General features: G+C 40.9%; 1 protein-coding gene across 1 annotated transcript; it reads right to left on the minus strand.

Annotated features, from left to right (window-relative positions):
• Window positions 1–3,361: 3,361 nt before the first annotated feature.
• On the minus strand, window positions 3,362–19,804 carry LOC102871162 (zinc finger protein 675-like). Its single transcript, XM_006898802.1, has 5 exons — window positions 19,744–19,804; window positions 14,423–14,868; window positions 14,231–14,326; window positions 6,120–6,246; window positions 3,362–4,143 (listed from the first exon to the last, which is right to left on the minus strand). Exons 1-5 carry the CDS (start codon window positions 19,802–19,804, stop codon window positions 3,362–3,364), a joined length of 1,512 nt encoding a protein of 503 aa, XP_006898864.1.
• Between the last annotated feature and the right edge of the window lie 1,110 nt (window positions 19,805–20,914).

A 20,914-nucleotide genomic window follows, 5' to 3' on the forward strand; every position in this document is an offset into this window, starting at 1 on the left:
ACCTCCTGGATCATTTAACGTTCTGCCTAAAGCATCCTTGATTGTAGCAACTCGAGGTTTGAATTTGCTCTTCAGTTCCTTGAGCTTAAGAAATGAAACCGAAAAAGAAGAATTTTTAAGGAGAAAATACATTCTAGATATTAAAAGACACTAATATATAAGAAGGCAAAGATTCTGAAGCTCTGTCTGACATACTCTGGGCACATGGCAAGGAGGCACCAGTTCTTGGAGAGGCACACCATGCTTGGAGTGTGGAGGGACAGAGAAAGAGAGGAAGACCACTGATGAGATGGACTGATTCAGTGATTAGGGTAAGGGGGAGTAGATGTGCCAGAAAACATAAAGATGGCACAGGATAGAGCAGGTTTCAGGGCTATTGTATATAAGGTAGGTATGAATCCCAAGAGACTCAATGGCATATTACAACAACAACAACAGTGCAGGAGACCTGCTAACTCAGATGTCCATATCCACTCTGGCTTCTATGTCAGAAAGGGTGTTTACGAAGGTCTCTAAGTTGATAAGAAACAAAAGTCACTTCCTAGTGGGAAAAGTGCAATGGCACTTTATGCCAAGTGGCAAAGCTTCTTTAAAACAGCTACCACAAGATAGAAAACCTAATACCAGGGGTGTAAAGATGCGGGGGAAATGAAGTTCACATAAAACATGTTACAGAATGTTTGCATCAGTTTTATTCATAACCGTAAACACAAATGTCCTTCAATTTGCAAATGCACAAACTATCGTATGGCTATAAAACTGAATACTACATAGCAAGTAAAAGGACAGGGCATCAATACATTGATAAACATGGCAATTGTCAAATATATTATGCAATAAACTGTTACACACAGAGAGAATATATGTACAGAGACAGAAGAAATTCATACTCAGGGGTGAAGTCTGATTAAAAAAGAGCAGCACCAGAATGAATCTGAGGGAAGAGTAGTGTTGCACTGACATCTTGCAACTGACTGTGACATGTCATGCATTTATCAAATCAGACTCTAAAAGTTAATTACAATTTTTAAACTTAAAGCGGAAAAAATAGTTGTGGTGGTGGAGTACCATCAAGTCAGGACCAATCCATAGCTGACTCCTCCATGGATCTTCAGAGGCAGTAAATCTCAAGGAAGGAGACTGCTCACCTTTCTCCTACAGAGCACATACCTTTGATTTGAACCACATACCTTTGCATGGCAGCTCATTTCCTTACCACTAAGCCGTGAGGAGCTCTCCGGTGGCCTGGTGGTAAGATGCTGCACTGCAATTTCAAAGGCATATGGTTCAAATCCACTAACTGCACCACAAAAGGATGGACAATCTTCTCAAGTGCGACTAACTGCCTCTGAAAAACCACTGGGGGGGTGGGGGGGTGGTCTGCTATGAGTCAGCTCTGACTTGATGGCAACAAGAAGCCCCCAGAGCCCCCTTAAAAATGGTAATCAATACAAAAAAAAGTATAAACCCAAGGAGAAGCAAAATAAGACATCAATCAAAAGCTCTTGGTGCCCATGGATTTCTATGGGAAGACAGACCAAGGGGAATTGGCGGATCAAGAGAGAATATAACGTGATGGCTTCTGTTACCTTAGCCCATCATTTCTCAGGCTCTTACGAGAGGAGTAAGTGATCCAGGTATCAGCTCAGCGTGAAGTAGAGTTGAGGAGGAGAAGCTTCTGGACATAACAGCCATTTTTCTTTTCCTCATTGAATGCAGAAATCCTAGGTGTACTCTTACGGTCTCCAACTCTGTACAGGGAGCTCAAGCCAGGTAGGTCAGCGTCAACTATTTTGAATAGCTGAATAGTTTTTGGCTTGGTGCATACTCTTGAACAGTCATAATTACCAAAATCAGGGTTCTCAATAAGCACAACCTCTGTGCCTGGGTGTGTCGGAAGTTTCACTATAGCTAGGCCAGATGGGGGCTCTGTGTGGGATCATTAGTGCCACTTACCACAGAATGAGATGTCCTTCCAAGCAAACCCTGCTACTTAAAGCACTGTTTGAGAGGAAGCACTCTCCAATTCATTTTTTTCTACAGGAAGATTTCGATTATAACAAACAGAGCAATTACAATTCTGTTAAAAATTGTGCATAATTTTTGTTAAAAATTTCCGTGTATGTAAGGCTGAAAAGAAACACACAAAAAAAATAGGAATAAGTACTACTGTGTGATTCTATCAAAAACATAAATATTTATCAAATTCATACTACAGAATTGAAAATGGACTATATTAGAGGGAAGAGTAGAGTAATACTTTTCATCTTAATGTTTACATCAGAAAAAGTAGAAATTAATGGCATATGGGACTAACGGAGTGATAAATTCCAGGTTTGCAACTTTGATTTTTTCCCCCCTAATATAAATTTCATTGTGCATCAGAAGAAATTACGTGAAGCCTTCATTATAAAGGTGAGTCATAGGATCTCTTCAATGTGTTGGGGGGGTCCTCGACAACCTAAATAGCACACAGGTCTGCTATCAGCTTTTACTGATGGGATGAGTCCAGTGTACCATGTCATACTTTCAGTAAGAATGGAAAACAGCTCTCTACCTGCTCCAGCGTAACTTACATGGTATCTCTCCAAAGTGACTTCTACTATGCTCAATGGACTTAATTAGGGAAGGCTTTTCCATATGCGTGATTTCCAAAGTATTTGAACATATGGGGAGAAAAACAGAAATTGTCCCACATTTCTCATATTATTTTCCTCTAATGTATATAGCATTGTATGTTTGAGAAAAAGAGAATGAAAGCTATTCAAGAACTTAGACATCTATTGTTTTTCTCCAGCATACCTAATCAGATATATTTCAAGTTGTGTAGGCCATCTGAAGAGTTTTGTCATATTCTTAACATGCATAAGGACTCACTCCTCTATGATTTAACACAATATTCCTGGAGAGAAGGCGTAACTAAAGACTCCCACATTCCTTAGGTCTATAACATTTCTCTTCACTACATCTCCTTTTGTGTTCGGTTAGTAAACAACAGGAAACAGTAACAGCTTTCCCATAGTACTTCATTCATCCCTCTCCACACTGTGAATTTAATGGGGTTCAGTCAGGACAGAGAAGTGAATAAAAGCTTTCATCTACTCTTCAGCCCTCTCTTAAATAGGAGTTCTTTCTCATGTGTCTAGTATGTGATGAGGATTCAAGGCTTTCATACTTTCTAGACACTCCAAAGGACTCTCTCTTCTGTCTGTTCTTATATGGCTAGTGAAGTCTTGGGGATCACTAGAGATCTTGCTCTATTTCTTAAATTCATGAGACTATCTTCTGAGTCTTTAAATAAATGGTGAGGGATGAGGAATGATTACACTTTCTCATTTACCTTCCATTCATAAGGCTTCTCTCAAGTGTGAACTATCAAATATGGAGTGAGGGCTGAAGGCTGACTTATGTCTTGCACACAGTCCTTGAACTCAAAAGGCCTCTCTCTACTGTGAGACCTTTTATGTCTATTGAGGGATGAGGAACAGCTGAAGGATTTCCCACATTGCCTACAGTCATAAGGCCTATCTCCAAAGTGAGTTTTTCTGTGGTTGGTGAGGGATGAGGAGCAGCTGAAAGTTACCCCACACTCTTCACATATAAAAAGCCTATCTCCAATGTGAACTTTCTTATGTCTAGTGAGGGATGAGCAATCACTAAAGGCTTTCCGACATTCTTTACATTGGTAAGGCCGCTCTCCATTGTGAATTCTTAGGTGACTAGTGAGGTGAGAGGACTGATAAAAGGTTTTCCCACACAGCTTGCATTCAAAGGGCCTCTCTCCACTGTGATTTCTTATATGCTGAGTTAGGGATGAATAATCGCTAAAAGCTTTTCCACAGTCTTTACACTGATAAGGCTTCTCTCCACTATGAGTTCTTATATGTCTAGTGAGGTTTGAGGACTGACTAAAGGCTTTCCCACATTCTTTACATTCATAAGGCCTCTCTCCACTATGAGTTCTCATATGTTCAGTGAGGGCTGAAGAGTGACTAAAGGCTTTTCCACATCCCTTACATACAAAAGGCTTCTCTCCGGTGTGAACTCTTTTATGTGAGGTGAGAGCTGAGGACTGTCTAAAGGCCTTCCCACACAGCTTACATTTGTAAGGCTTTTCTCCTGTGTGAACTCTTCTGTGTGTGGCTAAGGAGGAGGAATGACGGAAGGTCTGTCCACATACGTTACATTCATAATGCCTCTCTCCATTGTGAGTTCTTATATGTACAGTCAGGGATGAGGAATGACGGAAACCCTTCCCACATTCTTTACATTCATAAGGCTTAATTCCACTTTGAAGTTTTTTAAGTAATGAGTATGATGAATAGTCTTCCAAAAGTTCCTTACTTTCCTGCTTACAACTGCTCACATGTGTCTGAAAGCTTGAGAAAACATGAAAATCTTCCCCACATTTGATACAATGATGGAGTTTCTTTTCGGTAAGTGCTGTTCCCTGAAATGTACAGGGCTTCTCTTCATTAAGAGTTCTTACAGGAGTGCTCAGGTCAGAAGGGCCACTGCAGGCATCTTGACATTGCTTGCCCTGACAAGTACTGAAATCAAAGTGAGATCCGATATGATGATTAAGTGATGTGTGACTGAAGTCAGATTTCCCACAATCTGAAGAATCTGTAACAGTAGAACTTCTTTTGGACACAGGAGGATCTGGACTCCAGCTGAATGCTTTTCCCAATGGATTTTCCTCATTACTTTCAGAGTGGTTCTTTACCATAAGCCTTCTGTGAAAAACAGGCAACATGCTGTTAGCATAAAATTTGTTTCCATTTCACCATTACCAAATACAGTGTTTATTCTGCCCGAGGATGTCTTATATTACCCAGGTTCAATCAGCTACCATTTTCATCACAATGCTCCAAATAGATAATACTTTCAGATAACTGTGTACAAAGTGAAATATATTTCAAATGTTCAATATCTACATCACATATATGACAATATTAAGCTGTAAAAAATCTGTAATCATACAACTTTAAACCTAGTTTTAGAAATAATTTTTAATATGACAAGATTTTATCATGAAAGTACTGCTTTCTTCTTTGTGAATGAAACTCACCCCATCTCTCTCTCCAGATTTTCATTCTGATCTTCTATGCCAGGCAATTCACAGCTATCTCCCAACGTGGAGGACTGGGTGTTATTATTCTTAACATTCACTTCGAGGTGTTCACTGGATAACTTTTTCCCATTATCAAGGTTTTGAGAAGCTGAACCAATGATTGAAATTGAGATTTCAAATATGAAACAAAAAGTAAAGGGATTATTAGGAGGAAAAGAGGCAGCTGTGAACAAAGAAGGAATGACACATTGGGCTGTTTGGGGTTTGTTCTTGTGTGCTGTCGAGTCAGAACCGACCCTCAACAGCTGGCCCTCCAGTGAGTTTTCAGAGGCAGGGAGGAGAATGCCCATCTTTCTCCCACCAGAACGTATTCGAGATTTTAGGAATGGTCCAAAAAGAACTTCTCTAGAAAATGCATCCATTGAAAGTGAAGGTAATATTAATAGGCCATAATGAGAAGAAGAATAAACAAAGATAACGGATACATTGCAAAAGTATTGTATATACGCTCAATGTACATGTAAATAGAAAAGGATAAGACCAATCTCCACAGACAGATTATCAGAGGACTCAGGTCTATGAGCTGCAGTCTCATCAACCCAAAAGATAGTATTTCTAACTGACTTATTAAAATTTCATTTCCCTCATGGAAGGCTGGTCTGTCAAAGGATTTTTGCCTTCCTGATACTCTCAGACATAGTGGCTCTAGATGTCCTATGTCCACTCCTCTCAAATCCCTCTCTTTTTTAGAAGAACAAATAGGTGTAGCGGATACCATACTCATAGAGAAAGAAATACGAGAGAAGATAATGAAACATCTCAAAACTTTTAACTAGAACAAATTAAAAATGTAAAAGTCAGTTTAATAACTGAGCTTTATTTTTAGGGGAGAGCCAGGATATTTACAATCCATAGACCAAATGACCATGCTTGATTACCAATGCATATTCCTTCTACAGCCAGAAAACTGGGGCACAGTTGACTTGTATGATATATACGTTCACTAAAAAAAAAAAGAAAAACTTTAAAATGACACCATACTTACCGACTGAGTCCAGGTTTCTGAACGTTTCCATCATCACATCTTCGTAGAGTTTCCTCTGGGCAAGATCCAGCAAAGCCCATTCTTCATGAGTAAACTCCACAGTGACATCCTCAACGACCACTGAGTCCTAAAACACCAAATATATTTTAGTTTAGCATGACATCACGAACTTAACTTTTTACAGAAGGACAGGTGAGGCTGATGATTCTGGGCAACAGAGAATTCATAGGCAAACAATACAAACTTTTATGCTGAACTAAATTCTACTCAAGAGTCTAGGCACCTCCCTAATTCTATCACTATCTACCTTTAGTACCTGAATGATGTCATCCTATGACACAGATTTAACAATTCTTCCACAAAATTACTTCTTTCTACACTTTGAAAAACATGCTCAGTATATCTCAAGCTAAAAGAACTAAAGGACAAATTGAAGCTTTGAGTCACAATACTGAAGAATTCTAAGGGCAAAATCTTAATGATGAAAAAAGTATCAAAAGAAGATGGAAGAAATGCACAGAGTTAATCTACCAAAAAGAATTGGTTGACATTACTGAAAAAGTCCTAGCTGCACTAAAGGCATTGGCCAAAAACTAAGGTGCCAGGAATTGATGGGTGCAATCCCAAATATGCCAACAAATATGGAAGACAGCTACCTGGACAAACAACGGTAAAAGATCTCTGTTCGTTCCCATTCCCAAAAACGGTGATCCAACAGTATGTGAAAATTATGGAACAAAATCATTAATAGCACATGCAAGTAAAACCTTGCCAAAGATAATATTAAAATGGCTGGAACAATACATCAATAGGGAACTGTAAGAAATTTAAACTGGATTCAGAAGAGACTGTGGCACAAGGAATATCAAAAGCAAACCCTGAGTCATACACTTTTTTTTGCTGCTTTAGACCTGTTTAATTATTATTTAAATTTTTTACACATTTAAAAATCATAACCCCCTAACATTCACTACTAAACTGCATTAATAATAAAATGTTCCCTTTATTGAGCAACACAGGACAGATTTTTAAAAACTCTAATAATTCATCTGTTCATTTATTTCTCATAATGACTCCAAGAGAGCAATGGTGACCTAAGGCTAAGAAATAGAAATGCAGTCCTAAAGGCACACAGTTTGAATCCACCAGCTGCTCCGCAGGAGAAGAATGGGCAATCTCCTCTCATGTGAAAACCTACTGAAAGCTCCTTCTTGAACCTACCGTGGGAAACTTCCCTCTGAAAACCTACTAGAGGGTCAACTATGAGTCAGTTCTGACTCAACAGCACACAGCAACAACTATGATGTTGGAGATGATTCAGCCTAATTGGAAATTTTCCTTTAATTTTTTATGCATACCAAGACAAGTATTTGGTTGACTAAGATACAAGTCATACTTAAGGGTTCCAAACTACACACAAACTGGACTTAAACACAGTCTTAGTAGCAGAACCTGTTACTAGTACTTTGAATGCCTGTACAGTAGTAGTGAATAAAACAAATCTTTCAGTAGAGAACTACAAGGCACACTGAAAACAAAAACATAGCTTGAAAAGAAAAAGCAATCACCAAAACCATCCCAAGATAAAAAAGCAGTTTTAGAATATTCAGATCAGGTATTCAAGTATGAGCAACATGATAGGGGCTTAAATACATGGAAAGTATTCAACATGCAGGAACAGATGTGTAATGGTTACAGAGAGAAAATGTGAAAAAGAATCCAATAAGAATGCTGGATAAAAAACGTGTCTTTACAAAACCCCAAATCCAACACTAACAGAATGGAAATGTTGGCAACTTTTATGGTATAGTTGTACAAGATGTTATTACTAAAATGCCCATATGAAAAAAATGCTAAATTGTTAATGAATTGGCAATTCTTAAAAACAAGAAGCACACCATCATAGCAAGCAATTCAGAGAGAAATAAAATGCTGTAGATGAAAAATTCCAATCCATATGTGGGAAAGATGAACACTAGACAATGAATGCATAAAAATTAAATACATTTTCTTTTGCTTATTTTTGCTTCTGTTAGATCTTAACTGCTCTAACAGAATTTTGTTCAAAATATTTATAACAATTTTACAATGATCCCATGAGACAGAGTTGTTGTTACTGTTAGGTGTCATCAAGTTAAACTCATAATGACCCCATGAGTAACAAATTTGAACCCAGTCCTATCTTGTGCCAATCTCATCATCACTTGTGCATACTTGAGACTGCAGTCACTGTGTCAATCCATCTCATTGAGGGTTTTTTCCTCTTTCACCGACCTTCCACTTTTTCTTTCCAAGGAATAGTGTCTCCCAGCAACATGCTCAAAGTATGTGAGAAGAAGCTTTATCATCTTTGCCTCCAAGGAGCACTCTGGCTTCACTTTCTCTAAGACATCAGTGTTTGTTCTTTTGGCAGTCCATGGGATGTTCAGTACTCTCTTCTCCAACACCGCAACTCAAAGGCATCAATTCTTCTGTCATTTTTTCAGTGCACAGCTTTCAGATGCACAACAAGTAACTGAAATTACCATGGCCTGAATCAGACTTTAGTCCTCAAACTGACATCACTGCTCCTCAGTAATGTGGAAAAGTCTCGGACAGTAGACTCTCCCAGTGCAATACACCTCCCGAACCCTTAACTGCTACTCTCAAGGGTGTTGACTGTGAATCCAAATAAGATGAAATTGCTGACAGTTTCAATCTTCTCTCCACCTACCATAGTATTTCCAGTGGTGAGGATTTTTGCTTTCTTGATGTTGAAAAGTAATCTATACTAAACATTGTTCTTTTTTATATTCTTCAGAAAGTGTCTCAAGTCCTCCTCAATTTCAGGAAGAAAGGTTATGTCATCTCCATAATGCAGGTTTATTAATGAGTTTTCCTCCATCCTCCATATATTATTTGACCTAGCAATCCCACACTACTAAGTAATCACCCCAAAGAAATGAGAGCGGTGACACAACTGATAAATGCACATCCAGGTTATTCCAACATTATTTGCAAAAAGCAAAGAAACAATCAAGTGGTCATCAGCGAACAGTTAAATAAACTATGGTACACTCATTCAACAAAGTATTATGCATCGCTTGTTGTTTTCACACTGTGAGTCCAATACGACTCACAGTGACCCTATGAACAAAAGATCTGAACCCTGTCCGATCCGCTGCCATCCTCACAATCTCTGACATACTTGAGGCCACTGCTGCAACCACTGCTAATCCACCAGGTAGAAGATCCTCCTCTCCTTCACCGTCACTCAACCTGTCCAAGCATGACGTCCCTCTCGAAGGAAAAGTCTCCCCTAGCAACATGCTCAAAGTATGTCAGATGAAGCTTTTCTTACCTTTGCTTCCAAGGAGCTCTCTGGCTGTACCCTCTCCATGACATACCTGTTTGTCCTTTTGGCAGTCCATGGGATAGTCAGTATTCTTCTCCAACAAACCGTTCAAAGGCATCAGTTCTTCTTCTGCCATCCTTATTCATTGTCCGGCTCCCAGATGCATAGCAAGTTACTGAAAAGATTATGGCATGAATGAGGCATAAAATACTGCATAATATGAATAAATCTAAAACAAATTATGCTGAGTAACATAAGTCAGTCACAAAACAGTCTGATTATGTATGACAGTAGAAGACTACTATTATAAAAAGTTAAGGAAAGGTGCTTTCTTTAATGATGTAAAGAGTGCTTTCTTTAATGATTCATATATTGATGGACAATTAGGTGGTTCCCCTCTCTGTTATTGTAAATAATATTTCAGTAAAAGTGGGCGTACATATATCACTTCATGTGTTAGCTCTTGTTTCTGAAGGATAATTACCAATAGGGAGTTCTGATGTCCTAGTGACAAGAAGCTGCACTGCAAACCTAAACGCATATGGTTGGAGACCACCAGGTAGGTGCTCCACAAGAAATGGATGGGCAATCTCCTCCTGTGCCATTAACTGCCTCTATAAACTCGCCCGAGGGTCAGGTGTGGGTCGGTTCCGACGTTATGGTACACAAGAACAACATATACCAGTAGTGAGATTCTGGATTAAATGGCATTTCCACTGTCAATTTTTTATGGACGTGATTTCGCACTGCCACCAGCACTGCCTGGGAGCTCCGTTCCCTCCATGCCCCCTCCAGCCTTTTTTGTTTATAAAATGGCAGTGAGTTTGGGTCTTTTGTATGCAGCTTCTGTACTTCAATCACCAGTGATTATCAATACAACGTGATCATATGTTTGGTCCATTTCAGCTTGCATATAATGGCCGAAATCTTCCATTTCTACAACTCTGCCTGAAGAAGTGGGTGAACAGATCTGAAAAATAATTGTGTGCCTGTTTATGGGTATTATTTTATCACTTGAGGATAGACACGGAAATGTTCTTTGTGATTTGACATTCCTGTCATAGCAGATTCTATGACTATCCTATTATAAATGACCAATACCAGTCCATTTCTACTAATTTCTAGAGTACAATTTTGAATGTATTTCTCTTTTGTGACAATTTCCAAGTTCTAGACTAACACTTTTACATTCCATGTTCCAATTATGGTTGTTTCGCATTTCTTTTTAATGTCTGGTCATGTCATATCAGTAAGTGAAGGACATAAATGTGTTACTCCATCTGCCTCATTAACACTGATTCTATTCTGAAGGAGTAGTTCTTCCCCAGTCAGAGTATGAGTGACTTTGAACCTGAAGGGCACATCTTCCACCACGCTATCAGCCAGTGTTCCACTGCTTTTCATAAAGTTCCCACTGCTCTATTATTTCAGATACTGACCACCAACCTTTCCTCCAGCCTGTGTCGCCCAGGAGTCGCAAGCTCTCAAAGCACTGCAAAAATAAAGGTGGAAACCCCTCACTTTCAGAGAAGCCTAACCTTACTCAGGGCACATCCCCCCACAATGGGCAATGAACTTAAGCAGACATTTTATGACAGAAATAGATAAATGGCCAAAAATGCATGAAAAGATGCTCAATGTCATTAGTCATTAGGAAATTCAGCTCAAAACTACCTCATTCCAACTAGCATGGACACTATCAGAAACACAGAAAACATTTAAGAGCAGACAAGAATGTGAAGAAATGGTTGGTAGGCTTATAAAAAGTCGTAGCCTCTGTAGAAAACAGTCCCTCGATCCAGGAGAAAGATAAACATTAATTACCATCTAACCCAGACATTTCTATTCCAACATATACACACAAAAGATCTGACAGCAGGACCAAACATGTACTTTTACTCTAGTGTTCACTGTAGCACTATTCTTATTCATAAGAGAAAGAAAAAAAGAACACAACCTAAATGGCCAACAACAAAACATAATCAAATCGCATTTCCATACAATATTATTACTAAAGCATAAAAAGAAATGAAGACTTACAAATGCAGAGAATTAGGACGGGGGAACTGTGCTGGTGGTCTAGTGGGTAAGGAGTTGTGCTGCCAACCCAAAGGCGGGCGGTTCGATTCCACCAAAGACTCTGAGGGAGAGAGATGGGCAGCCTCCTTTTGTGTAATTTACAGCCTCCAAAAACCAACTGGAGGGTGAGCTATGAATCAGTTCTGACTCAGCGACAATGAGAGAGAGTGTGACAGAGAAGTCAGGACATATGCAAAAGTACTGTCAAATCACAACTGCATGAAATATCTAGAAGGGGCAGATGTATAGAGACCAAGGATTATTAGTGGATCCTAGTGATGTACAGGAAGTGGGAGTGATGCTTAAAAGGCAATGGGTTAGGGAGAAAAGTGCGGCAATGAATGAATGGAAATCCAAAATCTCTGTAAATGCTTATTAAAATTCATTAAAAAAAGAAAATAAAAAAATGGCAATGGGTTATTAGTAAGGGTGATATAAAAGAGTGAGGCTGAAATAATATGAAAGCGTGGTGGCTGTGTACAAGAGAAATATACTATTACTGATTCTTTTTAAAAAATTTTTTAAATTTGTGTGTGTGTGTGTGTGTATGGTCAAATCGGATCTGACTGGTACAGGAAGAGATTGTCCCACCTACTCCAGCAGAGCATCTGGTGAATTACTGCAGTGCAGCTTCTTGCCACTACGTCACCAGAGTTCCCTACTATTACTGATTTTTACATGTAAAAATAGCTGCAAGGACAAATGTCTTGTTAGATACAGCCTTGTTATACAGACACAGAAAAACAGCACAAAATGAGACCACTAAAACGAAATTAAAAAGAAAAAAGAAAAAAAGAAACAGCCTTTTGGTCTTAGAGTGTAGGTAGGATAATGAGGAAAAAAAACAAACAAGAAACTATGCCACTAAAACAAAATTTTGGAATGAGGTGGCTATTACAAGGCTATGGGCAACAGGGGGCGCTGGCTGCTTAGTGACAAGGAGTTAAGCTGCCAACCTAAAGGCAGGTGGCTGGAAATCTACCAGCTGCTCCAAGGGAGAAAGATGGGCAATCTCTTCCATCAGTTTACTCCCTCTGAAAACCTGCTGCAGGGTCAGCTAGCTATAAGTCAGTACAGAACTGGGACTTCACGGCAATCTCAGGCAACACCAACTGCGGGAAAGCAAACCACATCTGAGGAACTGCAGCGTGTAAAGAATGGACTTTCTATGGTCAATGGATCTGGACCATCTAGCTATTAATTTCACAACAAAACAAGACAAACTGTGTGACCAAAATGACAGTAAATTCTAATACTAAATGGTACAAATAAAGAGATTATCACTCACTCACTCATTGCCACTGAATCACAGCCAACTCATTGCTGACACTCTAGCAGGTTTCCAGAGGTTGTAAAATCAAACAGCAGAAGATTAAATGCCCATCTTCTCCCCTGGATTCCAACCACAAAAGAAGTGTGGCCTCTGAGTTAGCAGCCCAGTGACCTATTGACTAGGCCACCAGAACTCAACGGGATTATTATTGTTGTTGTTGGTATGTACCCTAAAGTCAGAATCAACTCATAGCTCACCATCCAGTGGGTTTTCAGAGGCAGTAAATCCCATGGGTGGAGTCTGACTATCTTTGTCCCACAGAGCAGCTGGTGAATTCAAACCATGTGCCTTTGGGTTGGCTGTGCAGTTTTTTTACCACTAGGTCATCAGAGATCAATTATAAATCATTAGCAATGGTTTCTCAAACACCCATAGCTGACCATGCAGCGGGTTTTCAGAGGCAGTAAATAGAGGAGGAGATTGCCCATCCTTCTCCCACACAGAAGCCTGTGGATTCGAAATCAGGCCGTTGAAATAGCAGTGCAGCTTCCTATGCCCAGGTCACCAGAGCTTCCTTTCTCAAACAAGTTACTTAATTTTAGACATTTTAGAATTTTTAAATGATATACGCACCTGCTGAATATTTTACATTTGTTAAAGACCAGCTCAAGTATTCTGATTACATTCATCACATAACATTGGCTAGTCTGACATTAAAAATGTGCTGGGTTTTTCTGCAACAAATCTGAAGCCTTCAGCCTAGTAAGAAATGTAGCTGATGGGTAGCAGAAACTGTGACTGAATTACCACCATCCAATTCCAACCAGATCACAGAGCATACACCAGCACACACACATTCTATGAACTAATTCTGGCCACACTGTTTCTCACATAGTCTAAAAATTTCTGCATTGGTCAAAGAATTCCCTCTAAATGTGCCTTTATATTTACTTTTCTTCCGAAATTCGAATAAAAATGATCCTAAATGTATGTATCTCAAAACCAAAACAAACAAACAAAAACCAAAAACAAATCCACCGCTGTCAATCAATTTCAAATAATAAGAGCGACCCAGCAGCGGGTTTTTCGAAGCTGTAATTCTTTGCAGGAGCAGAATGCCCATTTTCCTCCCACCCCCCATGTAGCAGCTGGTGGCTTCTAACCACCCACCTTCGGACTGGCAGCTGGACACTTTACTCCAAACGCTACTAGTCCTAAGTCCTATTATTTAATTCATCTATCTTAAAGCACTCCACAAAACCGTGACCCCGTAGGGTTTACAAGGTTATAATTTTAAAAAGCAGAAGCAGGTCTGTCTCCTTGCGAGCAGATGCTAGTGTTGGAACCACCAGTTTTTCAGTTAGCAATCAAGGGCTTAGCAAAGCTTCAGGAGGATTAAAGTCAAAATCAAAAGCAAGCCACTACCGCAGATTCCGATTCCCCAACCCCGGGACACCACCATCCATTAGCGCTGCGTCCTCGCTCTCCCGCGGAGAGGCCGGTGGGCTCGAACTGCCGTACCTGCGGGTCAGCTGCCCAATGCGTACCGCACCTGGGCACCATTAATGCAGGGGGGATGCAACCCTCCCCACAATCTGCTTCTCTGCTCAGCACTACGAATAGCTGGGCCCAGAAGGAAGCACGGGAGACAAAAGGGAATCGGAGAGCAGCAGACTGGAGGCGGGGCCGGGGAACTGACACCCAGACCCGAGCTCCGTGCAGACCCGGGACTGTGCGCGTCTCATAAAGCTCCAGGTGCAGCCGAGGCGGCGGAGCTGCATGCACACCCGGGCTCCGCGAGGACGAGGGCGGCCTTACCTGTCCACGCGCCGACGGACGCAAGCGCAGCCCACCTCGCCGGCGTCTCGCACCACGGGCGGCGGCGGGCCGGGCTCGGAGGCGCGGGGAAGGCAGCGCCGCGCAGACCGCAAGGCGGAGGGAGCGGGACCGGGACAGAGCGGCACCGAGGGCGGAACGGCGGCCTGACACCGCGGCCAAGTGCCCCGCGGGCCGCAGCCGGCACGAGACCAGGGCCAGAGTGAAAGGACCCCCGACACCCTCCCCTCACCCCGAAGCAAGAGCGCCTCCAAATATGGCTGCTGGCTGTGCACACGCACTTCCGCTTCCGGTCTCTGGGGCTCTGCTGGGGAGAGCGGGCCCCTGCAACCAGAAAGAGGAAGGATGTATTTAAAATCAATTTAAATACAATGAATCACCCATTTCCAAATGCAATTACTTTTTTTACTTGGCTCTTAGCTCTTGTCCATGTTTGTATTTTCAAATCTCTTTGTTTTACATTGGACTAGTGGACACTGTTTTGAAATTCAGTTGGGATAGACTCAAGGTCAAATTTTGGTTCCCGTGGATTTGATTTCATTTCATTGGGCTTCAGCTAGAACTTGAATAAGAGTAGTTGGTGGTCCCAAGTATGATGTTTTTCTCCAAGGACTGGTCCCTCTTTAAAATATACCCAAAGTATTAACACACAAAGCCTCAGAATCCTTGCCTACAACGAGCAGCCTGGTTTCACCCTCTCCAAGACGAATCTGTTTGTTCTCCTGGCTGTCCATAGTACATTCAATACTCTTCTCCAGCACCACAACTCAAAGGCATCAATTTTGTTTTTATCACCCCTAGTCATTGTCCAGCTTTCTAAATGTAAAGCAAGTAATTATGAAAATTATGGCCTAGAGCAGGTGCACCTTAATCTCCAGACTGACATCATTGCTCTTCATTACTCTGAAGAGGTCCTTGACAACAGACTTTCCCAAAGCAATTCGTCTGTTGACCCTCAACCAAATGGATTGACACATGACTGCTGCAAAGGGCTTGAGTACGTCAGTGGGAGGAAGATACTGGATAGGACAAGGTTCAGATCTGTTTGTCATTGGGTCGCTATAGGTCATACTGGACTCGAAAGCACCTAACAACAACAAATCATTAACTCTAATTTCCATGGAATCTGAAATGACTCATAGCTAATCCTCCACTGGGTTTCTGAGGTTGTAAATCACATGGAGATTGACCATTCTCATCCTCAGAACCATTGATAGATTCTAACCTCCATCAAGACTTCACTTCCAGTTAGGAGCATAACTACCTCTGGACTGCACTATGATTTCCAGCCCTGAAAACCTAACGGAGGGTAAACTAAGAGCCTTCAGATTTAATAGCAATAGCACAAGAGAGAAAGACTCTCGATGAAATGGACTGATTCAGTGACTGGGGTAATGGGGGGTAGGTGTGTCAGAGATTAGATTGGCTTAGGATAGAACAGGGTTCAGAGCTGTTGTAAATAGGGTGGCTATGAGTCACAAGCGACTTGGTGGCACATAACAGCAATAATGAGCAATTTTAGGCAAAAAAACATAAAATAGAAATTTTTCTAAACACACAAACTGCTTTGATTAGCTGGAAAAGAAATAGAAAACTTTAAAATAAGTATGACAAATAAGGATACTGACTCAGGAATTAAAAATCTTCCAACAGAGTCCAGGGACAGATAGCTTTATTTGTGAATTCTACCAGACATTTAAGTCATTGTCCAGCTCTCTGATGCATAGCAAGTACTTGTGAAGACTGTGGCCTGGATCAGGCACACCTTAGTCTCCAGACTGACATTGTTCCTCTTCAATATTCCAGAGAGGTCCATGAAAGCAGACTTTGCCAATGCAATTCTTTTTTTTTTTTTTAAAATTCCCTGGGTGCTGGTACCAAGAGTGTTGATTGTGGATCCAAGCAAACTGAAGTTTTTATCAATCTCAAACTCTTCATTGTCTATCATGATGCCGCCAATCAGCCCAGTGGTGTGAAGCTTTGTTTTCTTGATGTTGAGTGAGCTGAAGTTGTTAACAATCTCAGTCTCTTCTCCATCTGTCATAAAGCTGCCAATTGGCCCAGTGGTGAGAATCAATGTCAGAGAGCTGGACAATGACTTAGGATGATAGAAGAAGAATCAATGCCTTTGAGTTGTGGTCCTGGAGAAGAGCCTTGCACATATTACGGATTGCTGGGAGAACAAACAGGTCTATCCTAGAGAGGGTGAAACCAAGCTGCTCCCTGGAGGCAAGAATTTTGAAGCTTCCTCTCACATCCTTTGGGCAAATGGCCAGACTAGTCCTTGTAGAAGGACAATCATGCTTGCAAGGGTGGAGGGACAGCACAGGAGAAAAAGACCTTGGATGAGATGGATTGATTCAGTGACTGGAGAAATGGGATAAGGTCTGTTGGAAATTATGAGATTGGCTCAAGATAGGGCAGGTTTCAGAGCTATTGTACATAGGGTCACTATGAGTTGCAGGCTACTTGATAACACATCACACACACACACACATACACACACATTTTAAAATTACTTGATACCAATTCTCACACTCTTCCTAACTCACTAGTATGCCAGTGTTACCCTATTATCAGTCTGGTAAAGACACAAGAAAACTACAGATCAATAGCCCTTATTTATATGTTGTCACCTGCCATCAAGTTGACTGCAGCAAGCAGCTACCCTGTATACAAAAGATAGAAACCTTGCCTTATCTCATAATATCCTCACAGTCTCCATTGTTCTTAAGCCTATGGTTCAGTCTGTGCCAGTCTATCTCATTGAAGGCCTTCCCTCCCCTGCTCTGACCCTCAACCCTTCCCAGGATTATATCCTTTTCAAAGACTGGCCAGCCCCTCCTGACAACATGCCTTAAATGTCTGAGATAAAGTCTCATCACCCTTGACTTTAGAGAGAAGCCTGGCTGTACTTCCTCTAAGACTGACTTGTTTATGCCTTTGGCAGGCCATGCTACATTCCGTATTCTTCCTCATCACCAAACTTAATGACCTAAATTCTTTTTCAATCTTCCTTACCCGTTGTCCTACCTTAATAAGTAAATGAAGCAATTGAAGAGACTATTTTTTAAATAAGAAACATTTTAGTCTTTCAACTGATATTCTACTTTTTCACACTTTTTAAAAATAATTTTCTTTTAATTGTGATTTTTTATGAAAGTTTACAGAAAAGTTTTATTTTCATTCATTTGTTGTTGCACACTTTTACCCCCCTCCCCCTCTTCCTTCTCCCTTCCCTAGTTCACTTTTTTGTCTTTTTAAACATTCCTTGTTGCACAATTACCTCCCGCCCCCCTCCCCCTAGTCCTCTTTGCAATGTACTTCTTATTCTGGGCTGTTGTCATACATATAATGCCTAGTCGTATATTTCTTTTAACAGTTCTTTCCTTCATCTGTTCCACTGCAATGTTCATTATCTATCCACTGTTTTCCTATTCTCCCAAACCCTCATGTCAGATTTGTCTTATAACAATCGTGTCAAGAAGTAAGAGAGCACTGGTGGCATAGTGGAAAGAAGCTACACTGCAATCCCAAAGGCACACAGTTTGAATCCACCAGCTTCTCCATGAGAGAAGTATCAACAATCTCCTCTTGTGTGGTTTCCCGTCTCTGAAAACCTGCTGGAGAGTCACCTGTGGGTCAGTGTGACTCGACGGCACACAACAGCAACAACTGGTGGCCAAGTCCATAGTGAGTTGTGCTGCTAGCTCAAAGATGGCACCTTTCTAGAGGTTCAAGTCCACCCACCAGAGGCACTGAAAAAACACGGGCACTCTCCTTCCACAGGATGAACAGTCTCTGAAAATCGAGCAGAGAGTCATCTACATGTCAGTTCCAGCTTAACAGTTAGGAGTTTTGGTTTGGTTTTGTGCACTTTACAGGAGATTGGCCCCATGCAATATGTCATTTGATTTTTTCATTGCTGCTCCCACGGTTGTTGTTTGTCGATCCGAGTAAAAGGAAGTCCTTGAAAATGTCAGTCTTTTCCCTATTTAACACAATACGCTTATTCATTCTGTTGTGAAGACTTTTAATGTTGTTATTACAAAAGGTATAATTCATACTGAAGACTGTAATCTTTGACCTTCTGTATGTGCTTAATGTTCTCTTCATTTTGTCTAAGGGACATCATCTATAGATTTCAGTTGTTTATGGAACTTCTTCAAATGTTAATGCGACCTTCTTTTTCTTATATATTACAGCTTCTTGGATTATTTGCTCTGCATCCACTTCTGTAATAGCTTGCCTTGGGAAAGAAACCCTGTGAACCTGGAGAAAGGATGAAAGTCACACAAGTGTTGAGGACTTTTGTTCATAGGGTCGCAATGAGTCGCCTATGACTCGACGGCACTTAACAACAATAACATCAACATAGAGAGAGATCAGCTGGCCTAGTGGGAAGAAAGTGATGCTACCAAGCCAAAGGTAGGTGACTTTTAATCCGCGGCCCTCAGGCTTGTTTTTCATTGTTTTTGGTCAAACATTCTTCTAGGTCATATAGCCCTGGTGTGTCCACTTGCTGTACAGAGGTAACAAGTGGTTGCTGTGAAGCTGAACACTGTAACACTGATGTGTCAAATGCGTTAATGGTTACTCATGGCGGACAGTGTTTGGTGGAGCTCCCTGATTAAAACAAGCTTGGAAGCAGGAGTGGCATTCACCTCCATAATAGCTTGCCTCCAGAAACCCTCTGAACCTGGAGAGAGGATGAAAATGTCACAAGTGTTGAGGACTTTCTTTCATAGGATCGCTATGAGCGCCTATGACTCAATGGCACTTAACAACAACAACAACATACAAATTGAATAGGCATGGTGAAAAGATATAACCCTGATACACACCTTCTTCAATTTTAAACCATGCAGTATTGCCTTGCTGTGTTCTAACGATTGCTGCTTGGTTCATGTACAGATTCTATATGAGCACTATTAGTGTTCTGGATTCTTAGCTGATCTTTCTGAGAATCTTTTGCTTTCTTCATGTACAGTATGCCATCCCGCAGTTTGGGGTTGTTAGTGTTCAAAGCATCAACTCTGTTCTTTTGATGGTTTTTAAATTCAGGTGGCATAAATCTAGGTTGTGGTTTGGTTCTCACTGACTTGTTTTCACTTTGTTCATGGTCAGTTTGAACTTGCATTTGAGCAGCTGATTGTTCCACATTGGTCCCTGATTTGTTCTGACTGCTCATATTGTGTCTTTCCAGCATCTCTTTCCAGAGACAATGTTGTTGTTAAGTGCCGCCGAGTCTCAGGCGACTCATAGAGACCCTATGAAGAAGAGTCCTCAACACTTGGGTGTCTCTCATCCTCTCTCCAGGTTCATAGGGTTTCCGGACGGAGGCAAGCTATTACGGAAGTGGATGCCACTCCTCCTTCCAAGCTTGTTTTAATCGGGGAGCTCCACCCCACTCTCTGTCTGTCTTGGGTAACCAACCATTAATGCATTTGACACATCCGTGTCACAGTGTTCAGCCTCACAGCAACCACAAGTGACCGCTGTACAGCAACTTGTACACCAGGGCTATATGACCTAGAGGAATGTCTGAACAAAAAAAAAGAAAGACAGGCCCGAGGGCCGCAGATTGAAAGTCACCCACCTTTGGCTTGGTAGCGTCGCCTTCTGTCTGCTGGGCCAGCTGATCTCTCTCTCCAAGTCCAGAGAAGTAATCAATTTAAATAGGAAGCTTGTTAGTGGCATAGCCCATGATGATTTGTGCTGCTAATCCAAAGAGAGGAAAAATGTGGTCAAACTACTTCTGCTATGATCTACTATCAGTGGAACATTTCTGTGAGTTGATACTGGCTTAATGAAAAGTTTTTTAGTCATGTAATTGTTGTGTTTTCCATTAAGTAAGGTCAATAGATAGAGATTCCATTTTTAAATGCACTTTTATTGATTTGCATACAGTCATTGTTATGCATTTTGTTTCATGCATGTACACTGTGTTTTATACAATCTTTCATTTACATTGTATTAATTCACACACATTGTATTTTATATAATAAATTCTTTTTCAAGCGGCTCTGAAGGAATTGGCAAAAAACAAGGCCTCAGGAATTGATGGAATACCAATTGACATATTTCAGCAAATAGGTGCTGCCCTGGACACATTCACCAGGTTATGTCAAGAAATCTGGAGGAAAACTACCTGGCCTGTTGACTGGAAGAGACCTATATTTACTCTCATTCCAAAAAAAGGAACCTGAAAACATAGTCCTTGTTAGCTGACATCAAGTGTCTATGCCTTATGGTGACTCTATAAACAACAGG

This window comes from Elephantulus edwardii, unplaced genomic scaffold (assembly GCF_000299155.1).
Source record: "Elephantulus edwardii isolate Elephantulus edwardi_28Jun2011 unplaced genomic scaffold, EleEdw1.0 scaffold00237, whole genome shotgun sequence".
Classification (NCBI taxonomy): domain Eukaryota; kingdom Metazoa; phylum Chordata; class Mammalia; order Macroscelidea; family Macroscelididae; genus Elephantulus; species Elephantulus edwardii.